At 55.9% G+C, this 27,140-nt stretch overlaps 9 protein-coding genes across 9 annotated transcripts; 4 read left to right on the top strand and 5 right to left on the bottom strand.

The window, feature by feature from the left end:
- Positions 1–336: 336 nt before the first annotated feature.
- On the top strand, positions 337–609 carry MRPL33 (mitochondrial 54S ribosomal protein uL30m; the record flags this gene model as incomplete). Its single annotated transcript, XM_083195655.1, has 1 exon — positions 337–609. The coding sequence occupies one exon, from the start codon at positions 337–339 to the stop codon at positions 607–609; it is 273 nt and encodes a 90-aa protein (XP_083048671.1).
- Positions 610–1,148: 539 nt separating this feature from the next.
- EAF3 (MRG-domain-containing protein) lies at positions 1,149–3,135 on the bottom strand (the record flags this gene model as incomplete). Its single annotated transcript, XM_083195654.1, has 5 exons — positions 1,149–1,321; positions 1,374–1,489; positions 1,541–1,812; positions 1,949–2,287; positions 2,734–3,135. 5 exons carry the CDS (start codon positions 3,133–3,135, stop codon positions 1,149–1,151), a joined length of 1,302 nt encoding a protein of 433 aa, XP_083048670.1.
- Positions 3,136–4,186: 1,051 nt separating this feature from the next.
- Positions 4,187–4,822, top strand: ACO1O0_006259 (Cnl2/NKP2 family protein-domain-containing protein; the record flags this gene model as incomplete). Its single annotated transcript, XM_083195653.1, has 2 exons — positions 4,187–4,483; positions 4,565–4,822. 2 exons carry the CDS (start codon positions 4,187–4,189, stop codon positions 4,820–4,822), a joined length of 555 nt encoding a protein of 184 aa, XP_083048669.1.
- A 240-nt stretch (positions 4,823–5,062) lies between these two features.
- ACO1O0_006258 (uncharacterized protein) lies at positions 5,063–5,968 on the bottom strand (the record flags this gene model as incomplete). Its single annotated transcript, XM_083195652.1, has 3 exons — positions 5,063–5,096; positions 5,162–5,570; positions 5,668–5,968. 3 exons carry the CDS (start codon positions 5,966–5,968, stop codon positions 5,063–5,065), a joined length of 744 nt encoding a protein of 247 aa, XP_083048668.1.
- Positions 5,969–6,893: 925 nt separating this feature from the next.
- ACO1O0_006257 (CENP-Q, a CENPA-CAD centromere complex subunit-domain-containing protein) lies at positions 6,894–8,586 on the top strand (the record flags this gene model as incomplete). Its single annotated transcript, XM_083195651.1, has 3 exons — positions 6,894–6,931; positions 6,978–8,346; positions 8,401–8,586. 3 exons carry the CDS (start codon positions 6,894–6,896, stop codon positions 8,584–8,586), a joined length of 1,593 nt encoding a protein of 530 aa, XP_083048667.1.
- A 471-nt stretch (positions 8,587–9,057) lies between these two features.
- ACO1O0_006256 (uncharacterized protein) lies at positions 9,058–10,176 on the bottom strand (the record flags this gene model as incomplete). Its single annotated transcript, XM_083195650.1, has 1 exon — positions 9,058–10,176. One exon carries the CDS (start codon positions 10,174–10,176, stop codon positions 9,058–9,060), a length of 1,119 nt encoding a protein of 372 aa, XP_083048666.1.
- A 2,269-nt stretch (positions 10,177–12,445) lies between these two features.
- ACO1O0_006255 (RTP1/Tango6 family protein) lies at positions 12,446–15,255 on the bottom strand (the record flags this gene model as incomplete). The annotated part of the gene is made up of 3 exons (XM_083195649.1): positions 12,446–14,586; positions 14,652–15,064; positions 15,113–15,255. 3 exons carry the CDS (start codon positions 15,253–15,255, stop codon positions 12,446–12,448), a joined length of 2,697 nt encoding a protein of 898 aa, XP_083048665.1.
- A 2,826-nt stretch (positions 15,256–18,081) lies between these two features.
- Positions 18,082–19,539, top strand: ACO1O0_006254 (phosphatidate phosphatase App1 family protein; the record flags this gene model as incomplete). Its single annotated transcript, XM_083195648.1, has 2 exons — positions 18,082–18,203; positions 18,333–19,539. 2 exons carry the CDS (start codon positions 18,082–18,084, stop codon positions 19,537–19,539), a joined length of 1,329 nt encoding a protein of 442 aa, XP_083048664.1.
- Positions 19,540–24,551: 5,012 nt separating this feature from the next.
- PRP43 (DEAH-box ATP-dependent RNA helicase PRP43) lies at positions 24,552–26,994 on the bottom strand (the record flags this gene model as incomplete). The annotated part of the gene is made up of 2 exons (XM_083195647.1): positions 24,552–24,668; positions 24,787–26,994. 2 exons carry the CDS (start codon positions 26,992–26,994, stop codon positions 24,552–24,554), a joined length of 2,325 nt encoding a protein of 774 aa, XP_083048663.1.
- Between the last annotated feature and the right edge of the window lie 146 nt (positions 26,995–27,140).

The raw sequence follows: 27,140 nt of genomic DNA, 5'->3' as shown, positions 1-27,140 counted from the left end.
ACCAAAACCAGTCACGTGATCCCGCGACGGATCTGCGGCCTTGTCGCATCCAATGCTTGGCAACCTCGAATATTTCCCAACGACGACGACGACGACGGGACAAGCAAGCTTCGCGACAAGGAAGGACGACGCTGGTATCGTGCCTCACCACCGACGAACTACCAAATGAGGGCCTAATTGTATGCTCCCGGCCCTTTTGCCATCTCCATGCCACCCCATGGATGGATCTTTAACCAATCTACAGAAATCTATCCATCCATATCCCCACGAAACAAACCAATACAGCCCTTCGAACCGCGCCTTGTCCACTGGATCCAAAAACACAAACAAAGAACCATGTCTTTCTTCCGAATCACCCTCCACCGCTCCGCCATCGGCCTTCCCGAGCGCACGCGTGGCGTCCTCTCGGCGCTAGGCCTGCACCGCCGCACGCAGACCGTCTTCCACCCCGTCAGCCCGCAGGCGGCGGGTATGATCCTCAAGGTCAAGGAGCTGGTCCGGGTTGAGGAGGTGGCGGAGTCGATGACCAAGGCGCAGGTCAAGGCGTCGAGGACGCCGGACCCGGGTTTCTATGTCGAGAGCAAGGTGCAGAGGATGGAGCGGCCGTGAGGCCCTCTCTGCTGAGATGGGGTAGGAATGGGAGGGAATGGAAAAGAGGATGGCGCGCGCCCAGGTTAGAGGAAGATGAATGAGAGGGGAGGCGCTTTGTACCAATACTGTAACGACGCATGTATAGCATCATATTCACTCCAAAGGTGGGCAATGGGCACCGATGAGGTTCGGCATAGCATGAGACAATACACCTGACTACCTAATGATACACTATCCATTTCGTGACTGACTATTTTGCTGATTGCTGAACATCGGTCAGAATATGAATAGCCTCCCTACCCCCTCTCCTTGGTTTATCCTAACGTTCCCATCCCCTGATACCCACCGCGAACAACCTGATTGATTGCCAGATACAACCCATGGATCCGACCTCGCTGATATTGAGGGATAGGACCAGTCAACTCTTGACCACAAATGGATCGATTTACCCCTGCACGGCTGTGTCGACTTTTCTGGTAGCTTGGGCGGTACCCTCCAATGCCGTCAATGGCAACAAGACAACAAGGACACACTTGATCCTGGCTCGTGAAGAGCTATCAGAAGCTTCGGGCCTTGTCAATGTACTCCTGGGACGGCGTCTCGTACTCGCTGACAAAGTACGTCTCGCAGTTCTTGCCCAGCCACATAGTGAACTTTCCTATCTCTTCTCTAAGGCGAGACACTGACTGCTGGTCCATGTTGGTCTGAGCTAGAAGTTCGGGGAAGGAGACTGAGCAATGTGTTAGCTTATGAGTGCTAGTTAGGGCAGGGGTTGAACTGACCAATAAGGCGGGCCAGGTGCTCAGCACCATACACGTCGCATACGTTCTTGTACTGTGACTTTTCGTCGTTGTTGTCCCACAGCTTACGCATCTCCATGTACTGGTGGCGTTCAAAACTAAATTTATCGTTAGAGTATGTCTAAGCCAGCACGATTAGCTCAACTTACCGGTACAACAAAATCCTGCTAAGTGCTTTCTCGAAATACTCTCGGAAGCCTGCAATGACCTCTTCGAGAATATCTAGGCTGGCAGAGCCCTCTTGGCGGTTCGGGCGCTCATAGTTGAGATAGTCGTCTAGGATTTTCGTGACAGGTTTCTCGTGGGGGAGCGGGACAAGTTGGTTGTTTTTGGTGATATTCTCCCAGTCGTCAACCAGCATTGCCTGTATATGATCAGGGACGGGGAGGTTGATCATGGGCTTGTTGTGGAAAGAATCCTCCTGAATGACTTGTTAGCACCATGAAGCTATAGTGACAAAGAGTTGCGCCGATCATATATTGTTGCACTTGCTTCCCGCTTGGGACGTGGATGCGGGAGGGCCTCTCGCTTTTGATCTGGGGGTATATTACAGGTACGTGGACTGGTCCAAGATTGCGCGATAGGGAGCGAGTGGTCTTCAAGGAAGATTTGTTGTCGTTAAATCGGACTCGAGTGGCCCTCTTCTTGGGGCTGGGAGGGGAGGGCCGCCTGTAGGGGATTGAAGCCCCTTTTGCGGAAACATAGCGGTGACCCAGTTTGGGGAATTTGGTCAAGGGGTCATCTGGCTCCTTGAGCTGGGAGATGTTGACTCTTCGAATCCCGGTCGGCGGGGGAGGGGGGGTGAAGTAAGGGGTTTCAGTGCAGCCGCGAACATTGGACTCAGGAAATGTTCGTTCTCGGAAAGCCATGATGATTCTTGTTGGATCTAAGCAGTCCTATAATGAAGGGAGGCGCGAAAGGGATCGGATTCAAGCAAAATGTTGCGGTGGAAGTGTACTTTGGGGGAAGGAGGTAACAGCTGGAAGAAGGTAAGGTTGGAAGGGAAGAACGATGGTGAACTCTCGTAGTTGCAGCGAACGGCTAATAGCCCTGGATGCGAGTACAGGCACTGACTTGGTGCTCACGCAGTGGCATCGCTGAACGACAGGCGAGCGACAGCCAGGCGACGCACCAGGTTGCAGCTGGCAGCCTCCTAAAGCATCGGGTGGATGATTGTCATCTCATGTTGGCTGCACCGCCACATGGTCATTCTCATTCTCACCCTGCTAAGGACACATGGCCCGTGACGTGAAGGAAGTACATAACCAATATCAAGCAAGATTGGTCGAGGAGAATAAAGAAGAAGGAGAGGAGGAAGAATAAGAAGAAGAAAAGACCTCACCTGCTCAAGTTCCCAGTCTTTGCCTCTGCGGCCACCCCGTCCTCCCTGAACAGTCGACGATGCCCTCTCCTCGCTCCCACGTGCCGACTCGCTCGCACCGGGTCTCAGGTTCTTCTTAGGCTGCTTGACGTTCTTCTGCATGTTATGCCTTAGTTGCGCGTGAAGCTGAGCCGCGAGCTCTTTGTGTTCATCGTCCAGCGGCCGGATGCGGTCGACCAGGACCCAGTCGTCCCATGTGTTCTTCCAGCCCTTGTAGTGGACCTTGTAGCGGAACCCGTCACTGGGCTTGTCGCCGGCTGGCTGGACGTCCATGATCTTAGCCTCGTAAAGCATGTCCATGTGGAAGCAGAGGACTTTTTCATCCTTGCTGAATTGAGGCTGCTGCTGACGCGTTGGCGGCATGGCGGCGACGCGTCTTTAAGTGCGCTGATGGAGGAGTGAATAGTCTCAACTCGGTGCCTTGATGCTCGCTTGCTTAAGGCGCGATCCTAGTCTCCGACGTAGTATCTTTACAAGGCGCGGTTGATGATGTGTTTACTGGTCAGGATTAGGGTCGGTATGGTTTGTGACTGATTGCTGAATGATCCAACCCGCGACTTTCTGGAATTCCGACTTGATGGAAAGAAGAGATTTGTTGACTTTAAGGTTGGTGAGGAGGAATGACGGTGATGCTGTGCCTGAGAATGGGGGCGTGTGGTGCCGGATGGCTCTTGACGAAGGAAAGGAAGGGTCTGCTGGTGGCCGTGGTCCCTTCCCGACAATCATGATGTTGAGACCCTGCCAATCACGCGTCGCGATTCAATGGCCGGACGGCATCATGGGAGGTACCACCCGTACAGGGACGAGGTACTTGGGATGGCCTCATGTCGGGCACTCCCCTTCTTTACTTCTCTGGAGATGCTGATTGAGAACTCGCATGGCACTTTCTCCAGATGCTCTTGTGCCGGAAGACCTCACACCACCGAAATCACATGAGTTCTGTTGCCGCTGGGCCAGGGTGAGTGGGTTCCCTCACCGTTGCTGTCACCCCACGTACTAGATATCTGGTCGTGACGGGGGCCAGAACTTCTCATACAACGTTGTTAGCTCAAATCTCCAATCTCAAAAATACAATGAATATAATGCTCCTAAACCGTCTCACCATATCTTTCACAATGCGGTTGTGTTTATTGCATTTAGCTGCAAAGGCAGTATCAATAGAGAGGATGCACATTTGTACACAGTTGCCGCACTGTAAAGAGTCCGTAAAAAACGCAGGGATCGGAAGCTCTGCACCGTGTGAATTGGTCATGTGAAACCGCGACGGCGTGTCTGTCCCATGGACACCACTCAACGCGTCCACCACACCTCATCACCAACGTTTCTGTCCAACTTGACAATCCGACAGAGACTCCTGCGCAGGACACACAACATATATCGAGGGACCAAGAAGGAAAAAAGATAGATAGGGAAAATGGCACCCACCGAAGCCGAGGTCCTGACAAACTACCTCATCCGCCCGGCATCGCTCGACGCCATCCTCACCTTCGAGTCCTTTGCTGAGCGCTTCCCCGCCTCGCAGCGCGACGGCGCGCAGATACGCCTGCTGTGGCAGGACCTGGTCGCCCAGCGCGAGCGCGTCCTCGACGAGGTGCGCGCCAACATCGACATCGAGGCCAAGCGCGGGCAGGCGATGCGCCGCGAGGTGCTGCGGGCCAGGAGGGAGGCTGAGAGGGAGGAACCGGATGGGGAGGTGGAGATGGAGAGGGCGGTGCGTTCGACATCCTCATATTACCCCTCCCCTTTCGCCCCTCTTTTGGAATGGTCACGCTGACTGTTTGGGTGGGAATAGCTGTTTGGCGACCTGTCGGGTGCCAAGGCGGCAAAGCACAGTCTCCATAACATCATCCCCGAGCTTGATGGCGCGGCCGGTGTCCTCGAAGCTGAGATTGAGAAGCTCAGAGAGGAGGAGGAATCGCTCCTGGAATCGATAAGGCAGACGATTGGCGGACTGAGTGACCTCCGGTACGGCAAGTTCGCCAACGCGCAGATCAAGAACGAGGTCCTCGACGGCCTGACGACCCTCCAAGACACCTGCGACAGCAAGTGATGACGAACACGATGATACGATTACAACTTTGCATTACACCACGGATGTTTACATCAAGCATGAAGCGTGAAACTTAAGCCAACAAACATGCCAGCTTCCCAATGATCTCGCAGACGAGAAATTTCCAACGACCAAAGACCTCGCAATACTCAGGATCCCAGTACGTATACTATGTATATATGCCATGAAGGGCAAACAATGCCTATTATCCAGCCGGTTAGAGGAGCTACCGGGGCTTGATTACCGCTGGCCGTGGCCCTCCATGCGACGAGACCTAGGCGGGAACGGTTAGCTGCGTCAAGGGGTAAACGGGGTCTGCGTTTTGGGATCGTCACTCACATCATGGAGCGGCTGAAGAAAGAGACGACCAGCATGAAGGCCCAGCTGGGGAGCAGGTTGAAGCCCCAGAGCACGTAGGCGAGGGGCACAGAGATGCCAAGCTCGGCGGCCTTGCCGTTGAAGGGGTGAAAGAAGGAGTCGAGGAGGGCGAACTCCTCCTTGTGGCCCTTGAGGGCGACCATGTCGTCGCTGGTGACGGTGGTGAGGTTCAGGCGCTTCTTGTAGATGTTGATGGGGGCGGGCTCGGGGAGCATCTCAAAGTTCCAGATGGAGCCGACGCCGGCAGACCAGACGTTGCAGAGGATGGGCTGGTCGTCGCAGTTGAGCATGCCCATATGGGGCGCGTCAGGCAGGAGGGCGAACTTGGCGGCTGTCTGGTTAAAGGCCTCCTCAACCCTGTCACAGTGACCTAGATAGAAGACAGGAACGTATCAGCAAATCGGATCCTCTCCCCAAGTCCATCATTCCCAGCCGTGCGCGGGGTCAGCAGCAGGTGTGGTCCTTACCGAAGCAGGTCTTGTTGCGGCCGGTGGTCAAGATCCACCACTCCTCGGGGGTAGTGGCATCCGGGGCGACGGGCTCGTAGAGGGTGTCCTTCCAGTTCTGGAGAGTGAGGGTGTGCATCTTCATGTCGCCCGTCTTGGCCTCGAGGGCAGCGACGGGGTCGTGGCGGCCTGGGTTGGGGATGTAGGAGGCCATGTTGCCGAGGAAGTTCTGGAACTGAGCCTGGTACTGGCCAAAAGGGTTCTCCTGGGCGGCAGCGAGCGCGGGCAGAGCCGCGACGGCGGTGGAGAGGGTGAAGCGCATCTTGGTAGCGGAGAGTTCGATGAGTCGCGCGGGCGGAGGCGGGGGGGAGGAGAGGCTAAGGACACGTTCGTGTATTGTACAAGACGCGAAGGGCGAGGGGGTACAGATTAAGAGGCTGGACTGTAGCGGGCCTAGAGGAGAGACCGGGGGGAAGATGACGTGAGTGATGGGAGGATGGAAGACGGGAGAGGGAGAGAGAAGGATGGAAGGAGAGTGCTTGCTACTGGCAATATTATTACTACGATGGAAATTTGGCTGCGGCTGATCCCTGGATGTGCCGCTGGCTATTCTCCCGGGGCTCTTCGAGTCGTTCGAGAACCCATCAACAACCCAATTGCAGCCTTTGCAGGTCGTCCAGGGTCCCAGGCAGCCGTTGCAGTTGTTGGCGCAACGGCCCCCTAAAACTGCCTCAACAACAGCGAGTCAGCGTCGCAGCGACTCAGCGACCCCGGGTAAAACATCGCTCGGGGATCCAGCGGGGTGCAGCCCGACAGCGGATTTGTGGGGGCACTGGCTGGGAGCCTGGGACTGAGCTCCCAGCTGCCAGTCATTCATCACTAGGCTAGGAAAGGAAAAACATCAACAAAGCGTCCGGGGCCAGTTACTCACTCTGTCACCACCTGGATTTCTGAAGACTGCGGACGGCAAAAGCCAGAGAAGCCTCTCACCCTGTAGACTGCAGGTGAACGGCGCTGATTGGCGGCCGATGGAAGACTGATAAGCTGAAGCTGAGCCCCACGTTGACCACTGGTTCACTGGTGGTGGCCACCATCACTTGCAGACTTGCAGTCGCTGAAAGACGGGGGGACCTGGCGGAGGCTTGCCCGGTCATCCGCGTCGCGCAATTGGCGGGCCGCTCATCAACCCATCGCGACCGCGAATCCGCACAACTCCGGGTGCCCATTCCAACCCGGCATCGGCGACAATGGCAAGTGAAAATGATCAATCCAAAGATGGCACTCAGTTCTAGTTGCTGACCGACCAAGGCCCGCAAATCATCCTCCCCGAGGCGCATACGCGCCATCCAGGCCACCGCGTCCGACGCGTCGCAGCAGCAGCAGCAGCCCACCGAGGAGAACTCACCCAGGAAACGCGGGCGTCCGCGGAGGAGCCTCGATTCGAACGCCGACGCGCCGCCGGGAGATCCAAAGCCGAAAAGAAAACGCGGGCGACCATCACTAGGGCCGAGGAGGAGTCCTAATGCGACGCAGGGACAGGTCAAGAGGAAGCGCGGACGCCCCTCTCTGGGCACGACGGGGAGCCCCGTAGCAACAACGGAAGTGGCCAAGAAGAAGCGCGGGAGGCCGTCACTCGGCCAGAAGGAGGCTCAGGATGGAGCAATTCAGACACAGGAGGAAGAGACAGGAACACAACCTTCGAAACGCGGTCAGAAGAAGAAACCCCAAGAGTCTGTCCAGGAGGAACCTCAGGAGACCGAGGAGCAGCAACCGCCACCCAAACGAAAGCGAGGCCGCCCGTCATTAAAAGGACCCCATTATCCCGAACCAAACAACGAAGACGCCGAGGCAGAAGCTAGCCCAGCGCGGAGGCCCCGGGGCCGTCCACCGGGTAGTCGCAAATCCCCCGACGACGAAGAGACATCATCAACTCCGAGACGACACCAGGGCGCCGCAGACCACCAAGGAGAAGAAGGCGACGAGCATCCGCCCAGATCGCCGTCCACCCGCCGCCGCACCGGCCAAACCGCCCAGCTCGAGGCCGACGCGCCCCCCAAAGCGTACCCGCACGTCGCGCCTCGCGTCCGGGCCATCAAGCAGGCCACCATTGACGCCAAATGGCGCCCGCTCTCGGCGCCCTCCATCGCCGCCGCCACCGAGACCCTGGCCCTGGCGCACCGCCCCATCATGCAGCGCATCGCCAGCACCCAGCAGCGCCGCCAGCACGCGTCGGCCGCGCTGTCCGTGCTGCACCGGCGCATCGCCCGGAAGCTGCACCGCGGGATGCCCTTCCCGCCGCCCGCGATGCCCGCCGCGGGGGGCGTTCCCCGGAAGAGGGGTCGGCGCTCCAAAACCGACGGTGGCGGCAGTGGTGGTGGAGGTCACGAGGCGGAGCTGGACTTTGAGAGCGTGCTGGACGGGGCGCGGGCGCTGGAGAGGCGGCTAGATCCTGCGCTACACGCCGTGGAGCTGCTGCGCAAGGAGAAGGAGTGGATGGAGAGGGAGCTGGAGCAGGACTACAAGACGCTGAGGAACCTCGAGGCCGGGGCGCGGGGCCAGGCGAGGCAGCAAAGGGAGCAGCTGAAGAAGGCGCACGTGCTGGCGCCGGAGGCGGCGGCGGCGCCGCGGGACAAGACTGAGGAGGATGTGGAGATGGTGTTCGACCACAAGGGGTCTGTCCCGCCAGGGGCTGTGTTCAAGGTATGCTGGTGAGACTGAGATGATTCTGGTTCCACTTGCTAACAACTGCGGCAGGATCTCGAGGACGAAGAGCTCAAGGAACTGGCGCTACAACTTGGAGGGCACGTGGACAGCATCAAAATCAACCTTCAGCAGACAGAGGGGCTGGTACCCCAGATGGCGAGCAGCGGTGCTGCGCTGAGGAGTGTCCTGCTACGACACCTGAGTCAGGATCAGTACGACAAGGTGGTACTTGGGTAGGCAAATATTGGAATGATTTAAGGTTAATAGCATTGCTTGGCGTTGCGGATCGATTCTTGAAGTTTGGGCAATGACAGGCACACACACGAGGACGGATGATATTACATGGCGCTCTAATATGAATACATTGAAACCATCGTCCTCAACTTTTCTTTTGGGCCATGGAAAACTAACACCCAGTTACTAGACTAAATACATCCAAGAAAGGAAAATGAAGGGACACATGCTCCGCAGCGTGAGGAAAAGTATCTAGGACAAGAAGAAGCCCGCTCCCCCCCAATCACCTATCCAATGCCTCTTTGTAAACGCAAACCAAACTCATCAAACGAGGTAGGTCTTCAAGCATGGCCCGTCTATGGCAGCGAAGCAGGGATCCGACCTTTAACCCCCATGCTCCAGAAGGTTCTCCGTCAATGACGCGTTGGAAATTCTATATGCGTCGTTTCAGGAGAGAAGGCTATCAGCAACCGCTTAGTAGTAGCGACGCAGGCGGGTGAAGCCAGTCGGGGCAGGAGCACCAGTGGGGAAGGTGCCGTTGCCGATGGGGTAGGGAGGAGTGGTCGGCTTGGGCTCGGTAGGCTCGGGCTTGGTGGGAGCACCGGTGGGCTCGTCGTCACACTCCTCGTCATCGTCCTCATCATCGTCATCATCGACGGGGACCTCGACACAGTCCTCATCGTCGTCGTCGCACTCCTCCTCCTCATCATCGTCACAATCCTCATCGTCGCCGGTGGCGGGGGTGGTGGGAATGGAAGCCTCCTCGGTGGTGCTGGTAGGAACATCACCGCCGATGGTAACGTAGACGGTGGAGGCCGGGATGGTGACGGTGACAGCAGTAGGGCACTCGCAGGAGTCGCCGCCGGTGGGGGTGGGGTGGTCGCCGCCGTTGCCCAGAGCAGTGTCGGTGGTCTTGGGGATGACAGTGAGGGTGGTGGTGTCGGTGGACGTAGCCGTGGTGGTGGTGGTGGGCTCCTCGGTCTCGGGGGTGCCAGTGACGACGATGGTGGAGTGGATGGTCTTGTGGAGGGTGGTCGTCTTGATGACAGCGTCGGTGCCGGTTCCCTGAGTGTAGGTGAGGGTGGTATCGGAGACGATGTCGGTGGTGGTGGTGCTCAGGCTCACACCGTCAGAGGGCTGCTCGGGGGACTCGGAGGAGACCGCGACCGGGGAGGTGATGTTGGTGCCATAAGGAGCAGTGGGCTTGGGCATGGGGGGAGCAGTGATGCCGCTGGGGACGATGGCGCTGGGGGCGACTGTGCTGGCCTCAGAGAGGATGGAGGACGAGATGCTGGAGGCGTCGGCGACGGGGCACACGGTGGTGGTCAGGGCGACGGTGTTGGTGACGGTCATGGTGGTCTTCTCGGACTCGGGAAGAGTGGCAATATCGCTCTCATCGGCAGGGCAGTTGGTGACGATGGGGGCACAGCTGGTAATGGTGGACACCTCGGTGGTGATGACGGTCAGGGTTGTCTGCTGGGGCTCACCGGGGACGGTGATGTTGTCGCGCCTGAAGTGGAAGTGGTGAGGGTGGAAGGCGTCGGCGTTGGCCACGGCGGCCATGAAGCCGAGGGCAACAAGAGTGGCCTTCATCTTTGCAAAAGGAAAGTGGATGATCTTTCTTGTAGATGTGATTTTGTGGTCGGTTGACCTTAGTCTTGGACTTCTTTAGAAGAGTGTCGTGAGGACAGGTCTTCGTATCTCCGCTTCCCAACTCTCCAGGAATTGGTATTGCAAAAGAGCGAAAGTCGATTCCGCGCAAGGATAACAGACACAATTGGTAAATGAATGGACTGAGAAGCACAGGGTCAAAAGAGCGAACTGATGCTTCAAGGAGGAAGAGAGAAAGGACGTGTCTTGTTGCTTGTTGGCACAGCCAGGCGAGAAAAGAACAAGAGGAAAAAGAATGGCAGCAACGTCGAGCAAGGCTTTTGTTGAAGAATGAAAAAAAAACTGGAGAGACAAGAATCGGACGATGGTTTTGAAGGTGAGGAGAGAAGAAGGAAAAAAGAGGAGGAGGCTCGAACTTCCAAGTGGACATGTAAGTGGACTTCCAACCAGGTTGGGCCATTCGGGCCAAGGACGTGGGCCATCTGTCAAGCAACCCAGACCCCGGGTGCTTCAGATGGATGGGTAGATACCAGGCAGGCCGGGAAGGGAGGCGGCAGGCCTGGGAGGGCACAGCAGGAGACTAGGAGTGTGCTGATAGCAGGAGACCATATGGCGATGCTGGAGCTGCTCCCGCGCGCTCCGGGAAACACGGCGGTGAGGGGCCGGGCTCCACGGCGATTGGGTTGAGATTCGAGTCGAGGTTGAAACGCCGTGTTGACACCCATACTAATCGTACATGCTAGTGTACATGCGGCACGGAGTTTAGATAGACGCCTTCCAGGATGCCGCTTGGCAAGTTGGCCATGCCACGGGCATACCATGGCAGCCGTGGGCCGGAATGGATCCCGGCTGGGCCTGTAATCATCAGCACCAAGCAACAGCAGGGCAGCATTCCCACAGCCATGGAGGCATGATGGAGCCACTGTGGGCGAGCCCGAGTCGAGACCAGACTGGGGACCAGATTGCGGCGCCGCATTGTGAGCCGCTGCGGTGGTAACTGGGTTGCTGGAGAATTGTTCCATGAGGTGTGAACAAGGGCGGCCAGGGTCAGGGGAGCGACTTGAGGCGAGCTTATGCAGGAACAGTACCGACCTGAGACACCCCCCCCTGCCCAATCGCAGCCCGCTGCCCTGTGCCTTCCCTGCCTGCACCCTGCACCTTTCCTGCACGTACTTTGTAGGCTTCAATTGTCCGTAGCTCTTGCCCTTCCTCCTCAACTACCCCATCCCAGCGGCGATCTAATAGGCAAGTAGCGATCCAGTTGCAATCCCTTTGCTTCGCACGCATTCCATCACAACCTACTCCGTACCTAGGCATGCTCTGGCCCCAGTCTGATGCACTCCGGTAAGCGCCATCGCCTGCGAGGTTGTGACGACCAAGACGGTGCCAGCGTCGACTGAAACGAGCCGCTGACGGTGGTCCAACTTGCGTCTTCGTCGTGCAGGCTCCACGACCAACAACAGGACGGATTCTCAAATTTCAGGGAGCAATAGCAGCCTGCGAAACTACCCGTGGCTCCATGTCGTCTCCCGACGTCATTTGCCTCGCAGGCTAAAACGTTCCAAAACGCTCTCATCGTCCCGTCCGATTCTACTACGGAATCGAACCCGATCTTCCACTAGGTTTTTCGCATGACTCCAATTAGAGTCACCCCTACGGAGTACCTGGTCATACATATTAGTAGATCCCGCGTGCCAATAGTCGCCTGTCGTGGACCGTTGCATCACGTCGGTATCGGTGGACACGAGGCGCCCTCGCCGGGATCCTTCACCTCCCCAGGCTCACCTCCTTAATAATGTCTCTAATACGTACGGATACTGCTCTCGAGATGGTTCTCTGTCAGACTCCCAGGCCGTCATATTTTGAATCCACAGACTTATCAGCGACCCCTTACAACGTCATTTGATTCATTTCCGGCTCCAAGTCTCCGAGAGTGGCGGCCGTTTCAGACGCCAGAGCCCTGTGGCCATTGTGGTTGGTGGTTGGTGTTACAGACTCGATCCTCTTCTTGAGCCTCAACCGGGTCTACCACCAACCAACATTCGAGGAATCGAGCCCCTCTGGAATCTAACAAGGTTCCAAGGGCTCTCTTCTTTTTATACAAAATCTCTCACCCCCAGTCCCCAGGCTCCGGCCGCTGTCCAGGGACCCTGGTGTCAGTTGGTGACTATGCAATCGTAGGCAAGGACCACCTCCTCCTCTGCCCTGAATCTTGGGCCCCCCCGTTTCAGCCACATTTCAATGCAAACTCTCATTCCACCTCCTCAATCCTTGGTCGAGGCCGCCCAGAAACGTCCACCAGAATGCCATCTGGGTTGACCCTCAGTCCAGCCAGGCTTCCAAGCCCTGCTGGTGCGTCGGCATCTTCCGCTGGGAGAAGCTTCGACATCTGCCAACTCTCCAGGGCCTCAATCACATCACGTGCATGCTGCTGCACCAGTCCGTCATTGTCAGTCCTGGCAACGTATTGCAGCGTCCGCATGATATCCTCGCGGCTCGAGTCGGTGAGGCCGAACCCTAGGGATCGGCGGGACTCTCTCGCCTTGTCCAGTGCCCTGACGAAGCTGAGCACAGCCATGATGGCCGCTCTCCGTAGAATGCCCTTCTCCAACTCGGGCTCCAGCGTCAAGATATTGATGCAGAGGTCGACGCCCCCCGATGCAAGTGTCGGCCCGGTGCCCCCGATATTGGTCTCCAGGGCAGTCCCGAAGATGGACAGGGCTGATGCACGCATCCGAATGTCCTCTGCGCCTCTCTTACTGTCCCATCCCTGAACGATTTGAGCCAGGATATCGTTGGTAGCCTTTTCTTCCGCCGTCATATCCTCATCCTCGTCCACGTCCATGTCTTGGTCTTTATCTCCGCCCTCCTCTTTCTGCCTCTTGAGTTCACGTAGTTTCTCTTCCCGTGCCTGCTTCGCTTGCGTTTTGGGCCGGTATCCCCGCCGGCCAGCAATGGATAGCAGGGTCTCGCTCACCTTTTTTGCCGGCTCGCCGGTAAAGGCCTCGCCAAGGCGCTCGATGACCTGCATGAGGGCCTCGCCGAACCTGAGTCGTGTATCCGTAGACGCCTTCTCCTGTGGGTCCAGATAGTGGTCAAGCAGCTCGTTGATGGTGGAGCGTGGGTGTTTGTTAGCAAGCTGCGTAAACATCTTGACGACTCTCAAGTTGATGTAGTCCTCATTGTTGGTGAGTAGGTGGCACAAGAGGACATTGACAGCCGTGACATCCAAGACAGAACTCTCGGCCAGTATCAGCCCAGAGAGCAGGCTGAGTCCCTCAGATACCACGGGTGGCGGATTGTCTGTTCCTGTGATATAATTCATGGCGAGGTTGTAAGTTCGGCGATCTTCAATCTGGCGACTGCTAAGCGCCGGGGTTGCTTCCTCGTCCTGGTCCAAATCGCTGCGGTACCTCAGCAGTAATGCTAAATTTGAAGCCGTTTGCGACACTTCCGATCGGTCTTCCTTGCCGAGCCTATCCAGCGACGTCTCGATGACCTGCAATTCTTCCTTATTGATGCTTGATTTGTTAAAAGTCGGCGCTGTGATTACTAAATTTAGCAAGCTCAACACGACGCCGACTAGGTCATCAGCCAGTGCAGCCTGGCCATCAGCCTTCAGAACCTGGGCTATCAGCTCCAGGAGCTGATCAAAGCGACTGACAAGTTTCTCGGGTGCCTTTTCGAGCAGCTTCTGCAATAGCGTCACCTCAAATAGATCTTGAACCGGAGACCCTGGCTCTTCCTTCAGGGAGCTCGTCGGGAGGCTGATGTCAGATGAATCACCAACTGTCCTGATCCATCGACGGAGAAGGTCGAGAAATACTGATGATATGTCCTTCTCCGAGCATGCAGTGACTATCGTGTCTGACAAGATCACGGCCTTCTCTTCAATTTCACCCCAGTTGATGTCGACGTCTTGGACGGCTGATCCGGAGCGCTTGGCCACGATATCCACGGCTCCATTCGCCGCAAGGTGGTACTCCCATGCAGACTCAGCATCGGACAGTGAGCCTCTGCAAAGAACATGTTTGATCAGTACATCCACAGTTTCGCTATTTCCAAAGAGCTTTAAGTAAGTCTCGAGCAAAGCCCGCGCAGCGCTCCTGGGGAGATCTTTGCCTGTGGGGAGGCTTGATGATGATGCCAGAGCCCAGATCTGTGGAAGGATGGGCTTGAGGACTCTCCTACATAGCCCGGGAGATGGGTTGGACAGGATCAGAACCTTGAGGCGGCGTAATGAGCCCTGGAGCAACTCAGGCGTGACAAGAACCTGATCTCGGCTCAGGTCAATGACCTCTTCCTCGTTCTGTATCGAGCCAAAATTTGAACGCAGGGATGGGTTGACGTTCCCCAGAAGTGGTTGAACAAAGACTTCCCATCCAGGCGCTCCTGTGGTCATTCATCTTAGCATTAGCCTTGTGTCCGCGAGGTTTCCAACTCCCACGGGCACATACCAGGAGCCCCTAACTGTCGTTTTCCCAGGATTCCAAATCCTACAATCTGGGCGGCAGTGCGAGCTAGATCTGGGCCATCTTGGCCGTCCATCAGGTGGAACAATTGACCCGATATACCCTCAAACCAGGCTTGAGGTGTCATGGAGGCGGGGACTGAGGATAGTAGCCTTGTAGCCATAGCCACGGCTTCGTGGGTGATGCTTGCGCCTTGCTTCTGACGGGTTGTCGGGTCGGCAGCCTCGGAGGAGTTACTCGGGTGGACGGAGAAGACAAACTCCATGGTTCCGCGAACACCGCCGGGCCTCAGCGGCACCAGGGTAAGGGTGCGCATAAGAGGTTGCGACAGCCATGGTGGGAGCACGTTTGGCTTAACCAGAGCATTTAATGCTGGAAGCAGGACCCAGGTCTCGGTTCTGAACGGGCGTCAGACTTCCGAGGGCGCATCAGGCCGGGCCACCTACCTCTCGACGAGCTCATTGTACGCAGTGAGCCCAGCCTCACGAGAAGCCTCATCATGTGAGGGGTCAAAAGCCTTTTTCGCGGCTTCTACAAGTTCCTGGACAACCTTAGGCTGAGAATGCTGCGGGCCTGGATTCTCGGCCATTGTGGCTGGCTCAAGATGGAGTGATGGTATTTCAGCCAGGCTGTTGACATCTGACGAGGTGAAGTTGGAGCAATGGCATTAATGGCTTATGCTTGACATAAGGGTTGGTGGGGCGTGCACAAGGTTGACGCTAACCTTGAGGGTAGAAGTCTCTACTTGGTCACGTGTTCACGCGACGCGATGGCCCATGCGTCCTGCCAAGCTTAAAGTGGGACCCGCGTCCGTGTTGTTGACACTCTCATCAGTTGGTCTTCACAACACACTTCATGTCCATCCAACTCTTCTCACTCGCTGCTCGAGCCGACTGCCCTTCCTGTCAATCCAGACCCTTTCCAAGCTGCTCGAGTCAGGTTACCACCAAACTCCTTCGTTGCTCCTTGCGGGCAACGACCACAATGCGCGTCGCCTCCCCCACAGTCCTCCGACTCTCATTTTCCGCAAGGAATGTCTATCGCAGACCCCTCTTCCTGGCCGGTTGCCCACGGTGTGCCGCTCTCCAGCCTGTAACAGGACCTGTTAGCCGCAATTGGATTCACCTGGTCTTTTGCTGTCGGTTACTAGACGGCCCAGCCCAGTGGGGGGAAAGAGTTTCGGAACTTAACCCTAAGCATACACCTGGTTCTCAGTTTTGCGCTCCTTGTCGTCTAAACCGCCTTCTAAGTTGGTTAGGTGGTCTCAGGAAGCCGACCCCCGCTGAACAAGTGGGAAGGCTGAACGAGATCCCTCTACCGACGGACTGCCGGGGAGGACAGCCCAGTCACCTCACGGTGCGCAAGAGGGGAGATGCCATGAGCCGTAGCGGTAAGAGCCTCTGGCCTGAGGACGCTCGTCGGCTCTACCCGCTGGAACTAGCACAAAGGCCAAGAGTAGGCCGTCCAGGAGGTGCTGTCGGACTGAACATGCAGGAGCTGCTGGTATACCATGAGTTTGTCCTTCGGGCCCGAATCTTGTCGGCAAACGCGTTGGGAATCAAGCAGAAAGAGTTTGAGCACAGGGCCTGGCCACACACAATCAGCCGTGGCATTTCACCAACCTTTCCTAAGATACTGCCTTGCCGGAAAGCACAGTTGCACCCCAATTTGTGCTGTGAGGATCTAAGGATACACACAGAAATGCCCCGGCTGATCATTACTCTTGCCGCTCTGCAAAAGCTCTCGGTACTCTCAAGCTTGTTTGCAACCTAACGCTGCTGTCCATGGCAACCGTTGCATCCAACCCGCTCGTTCTCTCCCTGGCTCCCTGGACCGCACCACAGCAACCACTAACGGTGTGTGATGCCTATGCATCTGGCCTGGCCAAGCGCATTAACTTTCGGCCTTGGGCTCCGTCCCACAGCTGTGAAGGACGCCAGTCACCCGTCGCGATTCTATCGGATCAAGACAAATTCCTCGCGTTCGCACCCCTCGTCGACCCCGAGACGACAGCACGGTTTTTATGGGTGTCTTTTGGCCGTGCGACAATGCCCTCCTTGCCAACTCTGCAAAGAGTATGATGGAGAGGAATCAAAAACCAACCCTTGTTGGCAGCGCAATACAAACAGAAGGAGTTCCGGTCCCTATTCTCGGCTCTCGGTGGAGAACGGCGCGACACTACGGAGGTAGTGGTGGCGAAGACAGCTTCGAGATGTGATGAGACCTGGTCAGGGTGTATGCCTTGGTACGCGGGCGTGGGCCCCTCTAGCTTCTGGTTCCTTGTCACTCTTGGCTGCAGCACCAGGACCCATCCCGAGTTGGAGTCAAAGTTTCGTGCTTGTCTGGGGCTGCTAGTCTCATGATCCTGCGACCTGAAGCGGAGAGTCTGCAACTCGTCCAGGCTTTTTATATTGGAATCAAGGGGCAAGCCAGGGGAGCAGGCAGCCCCGGTTGCCCTCGTGCCAGAAATGGTGGGAGGGCAACCCCCCTGCGGTGAGGGGATAAGTCAACCCCTTTCTCAGCTTTACCGATATCGATACTAACTCGTCAATAGTACTAGTGAACTAGAGTTAGCTCGATACCCCCCCCCCCCCCCCCCCCCCCGGCCTTCCCTCTATCACATAAGAAATTCATGTTGAGACATTAGTCGACTAGAACCGTAAACTCCGCCAATGGAGTACGTCCAGGTTCTGATGCGAGTATTGCCGCCACGAGTTTCCGGATTGCGCTGTTTAAGCATGCTAGACGTTGAGAGTCGCGTAGATACGTAACATCCAGGATTAGCATAGAAGCCTCAAGACAGCTTAAACCAGGCTCCGAAATGGTGGTCTTGCTGTACGTACGGCAATAAAATTGGAGAATGAACGAAGCCATCTCTTGTCAACTGTGGTTTGCCAGGTGCCATTCCTTCCATTTGGCCCTTTAGTCCAAGGCCTCAGCGGTCTCATCCTGTGTGCTTCCTGACAAACCCCCATTTCAGAAAGAAGTAGCTCATAAATGATATGGAGCTACTCGGTCCACTTGAGGGAATCTTGTGGGTGTCTCCTTACCTAACTATGCTCGGAGGCAGGCCACAACACCGGAACTGCCGAAGTAGCTGGGTGTTATCTTTGGACGCGGTGGAACGCTTCCCGAGGCTCGTCTCCCACAACTTCTACATTTGCCGCCGTACAATGCAAATACCGCTAGCAACACAGGTTTTCTTGTGAATACCAATATGCGTCCATACTTATTGAACCTCTTTGTCGGCATAACCTATGCAGCTACGACACCTCAACTTGCAGCAGAACCGGCTAGGGTTGCACTAGCTGCCTTATCAGCAACACACTCTTCGCATAACTCAGATGCATCGAGCGAGGGTGCGCTTATGTCTGATGAAGCGAAGACACGGGACAGGGCAAATATCATCGAGCCAATGATCGGCCCGGGCATCCTCAACTACCGCGATGGCATTCCCGACGGGGAGACCCTGTTTGACCTCATACCGGCTCTTGGGAAGCTGCCGTCGAACCCGTCTAATCAGTGCATTCTCTTTCCGTAAGTGATCTCGGCATCAGACCCTGCCACACATTTGCTGAAGAATTGGGCCGTTAGGACGTATGCAAACTGGACAGGCCGGGGTTGGAATACCAGAATGCATGGGCATTACTACCGGGAGCTATATAGCCATGTTTCCCCAAAGTCGATCCGTTACCTTGCTAGTCTATTCAGCTACCCAGTCCCATTTGACGAACTCCCTGTCACGGAGCAGCATCACGCGATCAAGGCTATGGGACCCCTGCTCTCGGCTCGGCAAATCAACCCCTACGTGCGCATTGAGGCTGCCAAAGAAGTCACCTACTTTTCCCCTGGCTATACCCTAACCGGAGACCCTCCCAGGAATGGTGTTCAGACTATTGTAGGGGGCTGGAAGGGTAAGCGATGGGGAGATTTTGATTTCTTCTCCAGGGTGAGCAATATCACCCATAAAGTCCGGTACAATCTCGCAGGAAATGCCACTTCGAAGGTACAGACCCTCCACCTGCGTCCCTTCACACTGGGAACACATGGAGACAAATACCCCGGCCGGGGAAGCAGCAAAAGCAAGGGAAGCACTGTGGCCTACTTGATCCCCCCTCATGGCATGACAATTCTGTCGGATATTGACGATGTTTTGAGGGAGACAAGGATCTACGTCCCCCAACAAGCCATACTCAACACATTTGTGAGACCCTTCAAGGTCTGGATGAACATGCATCAGATCTTCTCACACTGGTCCTCTTCAATCCCAGACCTGCACTTTCATTACATGACGACGACGCCCGAACAGCTAGCCCAGTACTACTTATACTTCCTCTACCGGTATTACCCTCTGGGCTCCTTTGACACGCACCCGATGAGTCTGGCATCCTTCACTCGTATCCAGTCCAGCCGTCAATACTACTTGGAGAAGATTTTCGAGACCTTTCCCCAGCGGCAATTCGTCTTAATCGGGGACACGACCAACCCGGACATCATGAAGCAGTACCCAGTCATGTACAAGAAATTCCCTGAGCAGGTTCAGTGCATCTTCATTCGGAATACGACCGTCACAGATAAGGAGAACCCGTTTGGGTACGACACTTCTGGGTTCAAGGACGTCCCCGAGAGCGCGTACATGTTCTTCAACGTGCCTGATGACTTGTCAAAGCTCGACATTGCCAATGGAGAGTGCCGGAATTCGACACTGAAGTCGAATAATGTTGAGTATCGTATTCAGGGGGGCAACATTGCGTATCCGACGGACGAGGATGGGACCAATGCTGCTCACAGAGCACCAACTACAGGGGCTACTACTTCTATAATTACCATGCTTGTGCTGTTTCTGCACGGAGTTTATTCTTTAGGGTTGTAAAGGGGGGGCCGAAGCTATCCCATCAGTCTACTCAACACGGGTTGACGTTCTCGGGCACATTTGATAATAGTGTCTCCTAGGGTAGGTCAGTAATATATGATAAGATACCTTGCTCATGGCGATAGTAAGAGTATGGCAAAGCAAGTAGCCCAGTCCCCGGTCGATGAGGGGTCAATATTATGCATTGTAAGCGAATTTTAATACGAGTACGGAGTACGGGAGCAAACATGCACCATGGACATCTGAGACCCTGGCCCTGGCTGGGGCTGCACCATCTGCATAACCCGGCAGCAATCGAGAGTCAGCTGTTCAATGAAACATGACGACAGATGTGGATAGTGGGCAAAACAAGTGGGCGGTGGATTAGAGGAATGACCTAGGCGGTGATGAGCATTTGCTGGATCCAGCCAGAAGGCAGGAACCAAGAATCTTTTAAGTTCTATGCAGGGAAAGCACGCTCACGTCATCGACAGCAGGAACCATAGAGAGTGCTGCACTTTTGACTTCTTCCATCTTTCATACAAACAAACACCACTCAGTCCAACTAACTCAACCCCCTTTCTCCCCACACGTGAACAGAGAGCCTCGTCCCGGCCCAAATGCTACCAGAGACTCTATATTGTACTTCTTATCAGATCTGTCACGGAATACATGGCCACTAAAATAGCCTTCGGAGCGCGACTCCAACACGATTCGTCGCTCGGCCAAGGGTTGCGAATGCTCGAGACGAGTTCATAATTGGGGCACGCAAGGCGTCGCCGCCCGCAGCCACAATAACCACGTTTCATGAAACCCTGCAGGCCTGCTGCACCATCCGCGCCGCCAGACTGTCACTGTTCTGAGGCATTGTGGCATAATCCTTGACCCCTGGCGCTTCACATGAGGGCTGGTCACGGGTCGACGAGACGACCCGACAACGGCTGGACGTTTGACTCTGGGGCTCTGACGATACTTATTACTGGTAGTTTCCGACGTGTCATACGAGTACCAAGGTACGTAGTGAGCGCTAAAGGGTACACACGCACGTGTTACGCCGTCCCTCCCACCATGTGTGCCCGGTAGGGCCGATACCATCCTACCCTACCTGTCAAGCTACCAGCCCGGCACCACGGCGCCACCCGTTCGTCTGCCCCAGCTATTTGAATCCTTCAGAAATACAATGGAGGCATCTCGAATATTTCCGGCAAATGAGGTATATGCCAGACTTCGAGACTACCCTATTGAGACTTCCACTGATGGCGTTGACACACAGAATCATGATCCTTATTCTAATATACACCTCCTTATTCCAATATAGACTGACTACCCAAAGGCAATACATGGACGCCCCGACCTGAAGCTTGGTAACCCTTCAGAATTTCCATTTCCCCGTACCCTCTAGCCCGACCAAGGAATACGCCAACTTTGCCAAAAACCATGTACTTAGAAATTACTATGTACCTCGAGGCCCATTAGGCCCCAGCCCCGAACAGCACCAGACTTTGGTTCTGCTTTCGAATCACGCCATTTCCCACATCATTAGAGGCCCACCCAGCTTCAACTGCGTTCGCGAGACAGGTCGACCCATCCGCAGAGCCGCTGGCCGCCTAGAAAGGCTCTCCAGTAGTCCTAGGTATGTCGAAATTTCCGGCCGTAGTGCTAGTTGCTCTCGGCATGGCGCTGGTTACTGGCGGGCCTGGAGGAGGCTGCTGGACAACTTTATCTCGGAGCGTCCAGAGTTTTTCTCCTGGCACAGTCGGGGCAACAAGTTCCATCATGGTGTATTGGAGGATCCCATCCTTAACCCGAGGTACGACGATATCACGGGACATGGGCCAATGGTGCATGAGTGGCTGCTCATCGTCTCTTCCCTCCGCCTTTGATCTTATCAGCATCATTGTTTTTCCCCCTCAAGCTGCACGACTTACGAGGCATGTGGCGCAAGGAGCGTTGTTTATCCAAACCCAGTTCGGACAGTTGTAGGTGTAGAAGTACTTGCACCGGTACTTGTAAAAGCCGCCGCTTCCGCTCATCTTGAAAATAGCTTGAGAGTTGAGTGCTTTACTCTGGCGACAGAAATCGATATTGAAGAAGGTGAGGTAGACGCGTCGCTGATAGGAAGAACAGGTTGTGTGTGGAAGGTTGCCCTAAACGAAGTCTTCGAGGACAGGACAAGATTCTTATAATCGAAGGCCTGTTAGAAGCTCACCGAGGCAAGATACGCCAAAAGAAAAAAAAAAGAACAATGAACGGGCCTGGTTGATGTCTGGCTTGGAAATGCTAGTACGTATGCATGCAACTTTGGGCTGCAGGTTGGTACTGGCAAATCGGTAATCATGGTACTTGTTACTCGTACCTATCGACATGTTTGCCCAGGGTAGGAATGAGCTGATGCAACCGCATGGAACAGGCTAATGACCAGTGGCCACCAGAACCAGGAACCTGGAACTACTCGCAACCTGGAACCTGGAACCGTGGGGGCTCGACAGGGATAGATCCATGGCTACCAGCTTGCGAGTCTGCCCCCGAGTCCCACTAGACCGCCCCCCTAATGTTTTGATCTGAATACATAACATTCATAGGAATAGGTAAATGATGAGGGGCTCAAACTGTCAACTGGATAGTTTCCTCTTGCCACTGTGTCGGATCACTAAACGTTGTGCACCGCAGGTAAGATTTTGTCAGCATGGTAATACACCAACTAACCTATATCCAGACGAGTCTCTCTGTGGAGAAGCCTCCGGAACTGCTAGAAGCCGGACGACTTCACCGATTGACGGTGCGAGGTCTCAGGTTTGAGTCGTTTATTGTTTTCCCAGCTCACCGGCGGGAGAGTTTGGGGTTTAAAGGCCGATTGCAGAACAGGGTGATGCCCGGCCCCATCGTAGCCGAGACAGTGGGCGGCCAGATCGAGACACTCACCCCGGATCTCATCATTTTGCTAGGTCCTGGCAATCCGCGTTCTCGGGAATCCAGGGTCTGGAGTGTTTCCAAGATAAGCCGAAACAAGCACCGGGCAATGAGACAAAATTCAAGCCTTGAACCCCCAGACTGGGATCATATTGTGTATCAGCATCGGCTCCGACAGCTCTCGAAATCGGCTGCAGCCCGATTTCAGTACCGGCCAGACACAAGACGACACCCTTACACAGTAGTTCCCGAGCCACAGGATGACAGCGGTAATGTTTCCCACCGGCTGGGTACGTGGTCGGGATGTTCAACATCGTGGCGTTGCTATGATGTAGAACCGCGATGGGGGCCTCGATCTAGCAGGCGACAACCTGGAGGGCGATCCAGGCTGGGAGGTGGCCCGATTGACATCGGAGACGAACAGGGACTCAAGCTGCTGAGCGTCATAGCCAGCTCAACGGATCACTCGGACACATACCCCTGACAAATTGCTGTAGGGCTTTTAGCTCGATAACGCCTGATCTGTTTGTGGAAGTAACGCAGCTGGACCCCTCCTCACGATGAAGGGCGAGTTACGTCTAGGTTGGGCCAGAATCTGGCTCGCCAAGATGGTTGCTCTAGTCACCAATGATGGGAACTTGGGGGGGGGGGAAGGGCTCCGTCCGTTTGGGCAGAGGCTGCAGGGCTTGGCAACGTGGTGTTGAGATCTGAGGGCGCCTCGAAATCCCCGAAATATTACGGGGACCGGCCCAAGATCTCCGTACCCGCGGGTCTATACAGAGGCCGTTTCACAATAGTGCACATTTGCATGAGGCTTGCGTTATGAGAGGCCTTCGACTCTTGGTTCCTGAACTCCCCGGATCCTTGTTGGTCCCCAGCGTCGGCTCCTTCAGTCCGTGCACGGCGCCGCTTCACTTTCTTTGACCGCTGTGAAGTTGTGAACCAGTCTTCCCGAAACATCATACCACCAGATCGGTAACTGTTTATTCATCATCTCTGAGCATCTCGCAAACGGATTTGTCCTCAGACAATGTTCGGGGTGGACCGCAAGACCGGCCTTATATGCTATATTGGTAGGTTGCAGCCTTGTTCAACCATTGGACTGCTATGTACAAAATATGCGAGTACGTACTGCGTATTATTACCCTGCAGGCTTACCTAGTACTTACCTAGCTAAGCTTCGTCTATGGTAGGAAGATCGTCACAGCTGCGCGTCTTGCATGTACGAAGGTGCATTTAGCACCAGTCTTCTTCATGAACTGTATCCGTACATGCGCGTGCAATGCCGGCGCCCCGGGGAAGCCAGGCGATCTACAGGACGACAATGGGGATGGAGATGGGGACCTTGGCATCGCCCAGAACATTTTGGGTAATATTAATAGAGTCTAGATCTGTTCTGCTGCTGTACGGAGTACATGGGTGTAGAATGTCGATAGATCATGTCGCGGGTAGCACCGAGCCACCAGCTGCCTTCTCCTGTTTCTTCCTTTTTTGATAACCCTTCCAGCGAACTCCGCCATGCTACTCTGCGCTCTGGCAATCCGACAGCTAGGCTCAGGTGAGACAGCAAAGAGCGCCCTTGCGGGGTTTGTGGCTTGTGCTAAGGATCTTGGAGGTTGCATCCTCAACACCACCATAGCTGCGGGTAACTATCACCAAGGAATTTCTCATAAGAGGGTCGCCCTGCGGCTGGCTCGGTTTGGAAACGAAGACCCCTCGTCTTCAGCTGACAATTTCGCCGTTTTTTTTTATACCCCCTGCCTTCTATGGGTAACACGACTAAGTCATATGAACTGAGACCTCGGTGTACCGTCCTCTAAAGTCCTAAGCCTTGTTCACTCTTTTCCCCTCTGCAGAAAAAATAGATCGTGCCCTCTTGGAAAATCCATGATTAATCATAAAAAAAAAAGACAAAACAAAAAAACCAAACGCCATCAGTGAGGCTCTTGATGCGAGAATCGTGAGATTTTCGCCATGCTAGAACAGTCCAACCACAAATAGCGCCAGGACGGCATGATGAGACCCTGTTTTCTACATTTGGTTGGGAGGGCTAACGGCCCGTGAACATCATCGTGCCTCCTTACAACACTAGCCCCCTAACGGTAAAATTCTCGCCCCTCTGCTCAGCGAGCGGCCTTCATTGCTGCCTTGCGGCGCTTTTTCTCCGCTGCCCTCGTGAGGGACCGCTTCACTTCACCGTCGTCAAAGGTGTCGAGATCATAGTACACCGGAGCGATTTCCTGTTTGAGGAGAGAGAAACCGTTAGCGTGCCCGCCAAGAACGAGACGTCACAATTATACTCGCAAGGAGAGGGACAGGGCTTGTTTTGGGGAGGGGGGAGGGGGGAAGGAAACTTACCATGAGCCATTCGGGGCGGATGCCCGTGCAGGTGCGGATGTACTGCTTGGAGGTGAGAACGAACTCGTTGTAGAGGACCCAGTCGAACTCGGTGCGGAGGACAGTGGAAGGGTGGATGAGGACAGCCTGGTCGTCCTTGACGGTGCGGTAGACCTTCCCGGAGGACTCCTTCATGGCGACCTGCATGAAGAAGCCCGAGAGCAGGGCACGGCGGATGTTGGTGTAGTAGTTCTTGTCCTCGAAGGGGGTGGACATGAGCTCGAGGCCGTGTGTCTCCATGATGCGCTTCAGCTGGGCACGGACGTTGTCGGCGCTCGACAGGTGCCGGAAGGAGAGGAAGTGCTCGTGGCACCACTGCTTGAGGCTGGCCGGGTCTGAGGTCGACTGTCCCTTGAAGGCGTGGTAGGCGTTGAGGAGGGTGAGGTGGTCGCCGTCCGGGTGGGCAAAGTGCGCCTTCATCTCGTCGGCGCGCTTGCGGTTGGTAGCCGGGCGGACAAAGATCTGGGGCACCGAAAGGAGCGAAGTGATGGACAAGATCTCGTTGGAGCAGTAGAACTCGGGCGACGAGATGAGCATGACGGCCAGGGCGGGATCCAGCGGGAACTCGGACGCCATACCTCCGAGAGTCGTCAGCTCGCCGTCATCATCGAGGCAGGCCAGGTAGTTGAGCTCCTCCAGGGCGCGCATCATGGTCTCCGGGGCGGGCGGGTCCATGAGGTCGAAATGGACGAGATCCTGGACGCCGAGCTTCTTCAGCTCGAGGACCGTGTTGGCGAGGTTGGAGCGGAGAATCTCAGGGTAGGTCTGCTCGATAAGCTCCTTCTTGAAGGCCTTCTCCGTGTACAGCCTGAAGCACTTTCCGGGCTTTGTACGACCGGCACGACCAGCACGCTGCTGGGCCGACGCCTTGGAGATGGGTGACACGAGCAGCGACTCGACTCTGATGCGTGGGTTGTAGATCTTTTGCTTGCTGAAACCGGGGTCCACGACGTAGACGATGCCGTCGATGGTCAAACTGGTCTCGGCAATGTTTGTGGACACAATGCACTTGCGGCCGGGGCGCCCTCCCTTGCAGAGGGGTCCTGGGGCCTTGTCGAAGATGCGCTGCTGCTGTTGGGGTGGCAGCGTGCCGTAGAGGGGGTAGACGACCAGGGGCCCGGCGTCGATCTCGCGCTGCAGCTCCTCCGCCTCGAGGTTAATCTTTCGGCATGCGTCCTCAATCTCGTCCTCTCCCGTTAGGAATAGCAGTACGTCACCCTCGGGCTCGGAGGCGTGGATCTGCAGGACCGTGCGGATGGCGGCCTCGACGTAGTCCCGCTCGGGCTCGGGGGTGTAGAAGATCTCGACAGGGTGCGTGCGACCGGGGACGGCCAGCAGGGGCGCGTCGTTGAAGTAGCGCTGAAACTTCTGGGCATCGAGGGTGGCGGACATGATGATGATCTTGAGGTCGGAGCGGCGGCTGGCAATCTGCTTGAGTAGGGCCATGAGGATATCGGTGGCGAGGGTCCTCTCGTGGGCCTCATCAAGGATGATGCAGCTGTAGCGGGACATTTCGTGGTCGTGCATGGCCTCGCGCAGCAGCATACCGTCGGTCATGTACTTGAGCATGGTGCGGGGGCCGGTCATGTCCTCGAAACGGATGCTGTAACCGACCTCCTCGCCAAGCTTGACATCCATCTCGTCGGCGACACGCTGGGCGACAGACATAGCGGCGACTCGGCGGGGCTGGGTGCAAGCAACGAGCTTGCCCATCAGGTTGGGCAGCTCATCGTAGACGACGTACTGGGGGATCTGGGTGGTCTTGCCGGAACCCGTCTCACCGACGAAGACGAGGATCTGGGTGGAGTGGTACTTGTCGAGGAACTCCTGGCGCTGCTTGTGGACGGGGAGGTCGCGGCGGGTCTGGAGGATCTGGAAGTACTTCTGGGTGTGCTCCTTGCCGGTGAAGGCGTTGGTGGACAGGTCCTCGACCTTGGAAGCCTGGACGGCGGTAGTGCGACGACGCTTGAAGCTCGCAAAGGGCGAGTCTGGCGAGAGCTCGCCGTTGCCCGCGGTGGCATCCGCGTCCTGGTACATGTGTGCGAGGTAGGGGTTGTACTTTTCGCCGTCGCCGTCCTGGCCGTCCTCCTTCTTGGCCTTCTTGCGCGAGGGCTCCTCCGAATCGGCGCTGTTGCGTTTCCCTCCTCTCGCGAGGCTCGGGTCGGTCATGTTTCTGGGAGAGCGAGCGTGGCGCGTGGGAGCGAGTGACGGTGTGCGAGTGACGGTGTGAGAGTGACGGTGTGCGAATGACGGGGCGACAAGACGGGCAGCTGCAGTCGACTAAACAGAGTCTCCCTACAGAGTGCTGGCTGCCA

Source organism: Amphichorda felina (assembly GCF_050947745.1).
Source record: "Amphichorda felina strain 45539 chromosome Unknown scaffold_6, whole genome shotgun sequence".
In the NCBI taxonomy this organism is placed as follows: Eukaryota; Fungi; Ascomycota; class Sordariomycetes; order Hypocreales; family Bionectriaceae; genus Amphichorda; species Amphichorda felina.
The sequence above is the reverse complement of the archived record's forward strand: the minus strand, read 5'-3'. Positions and strand labels throughout refer to the sequence as shown.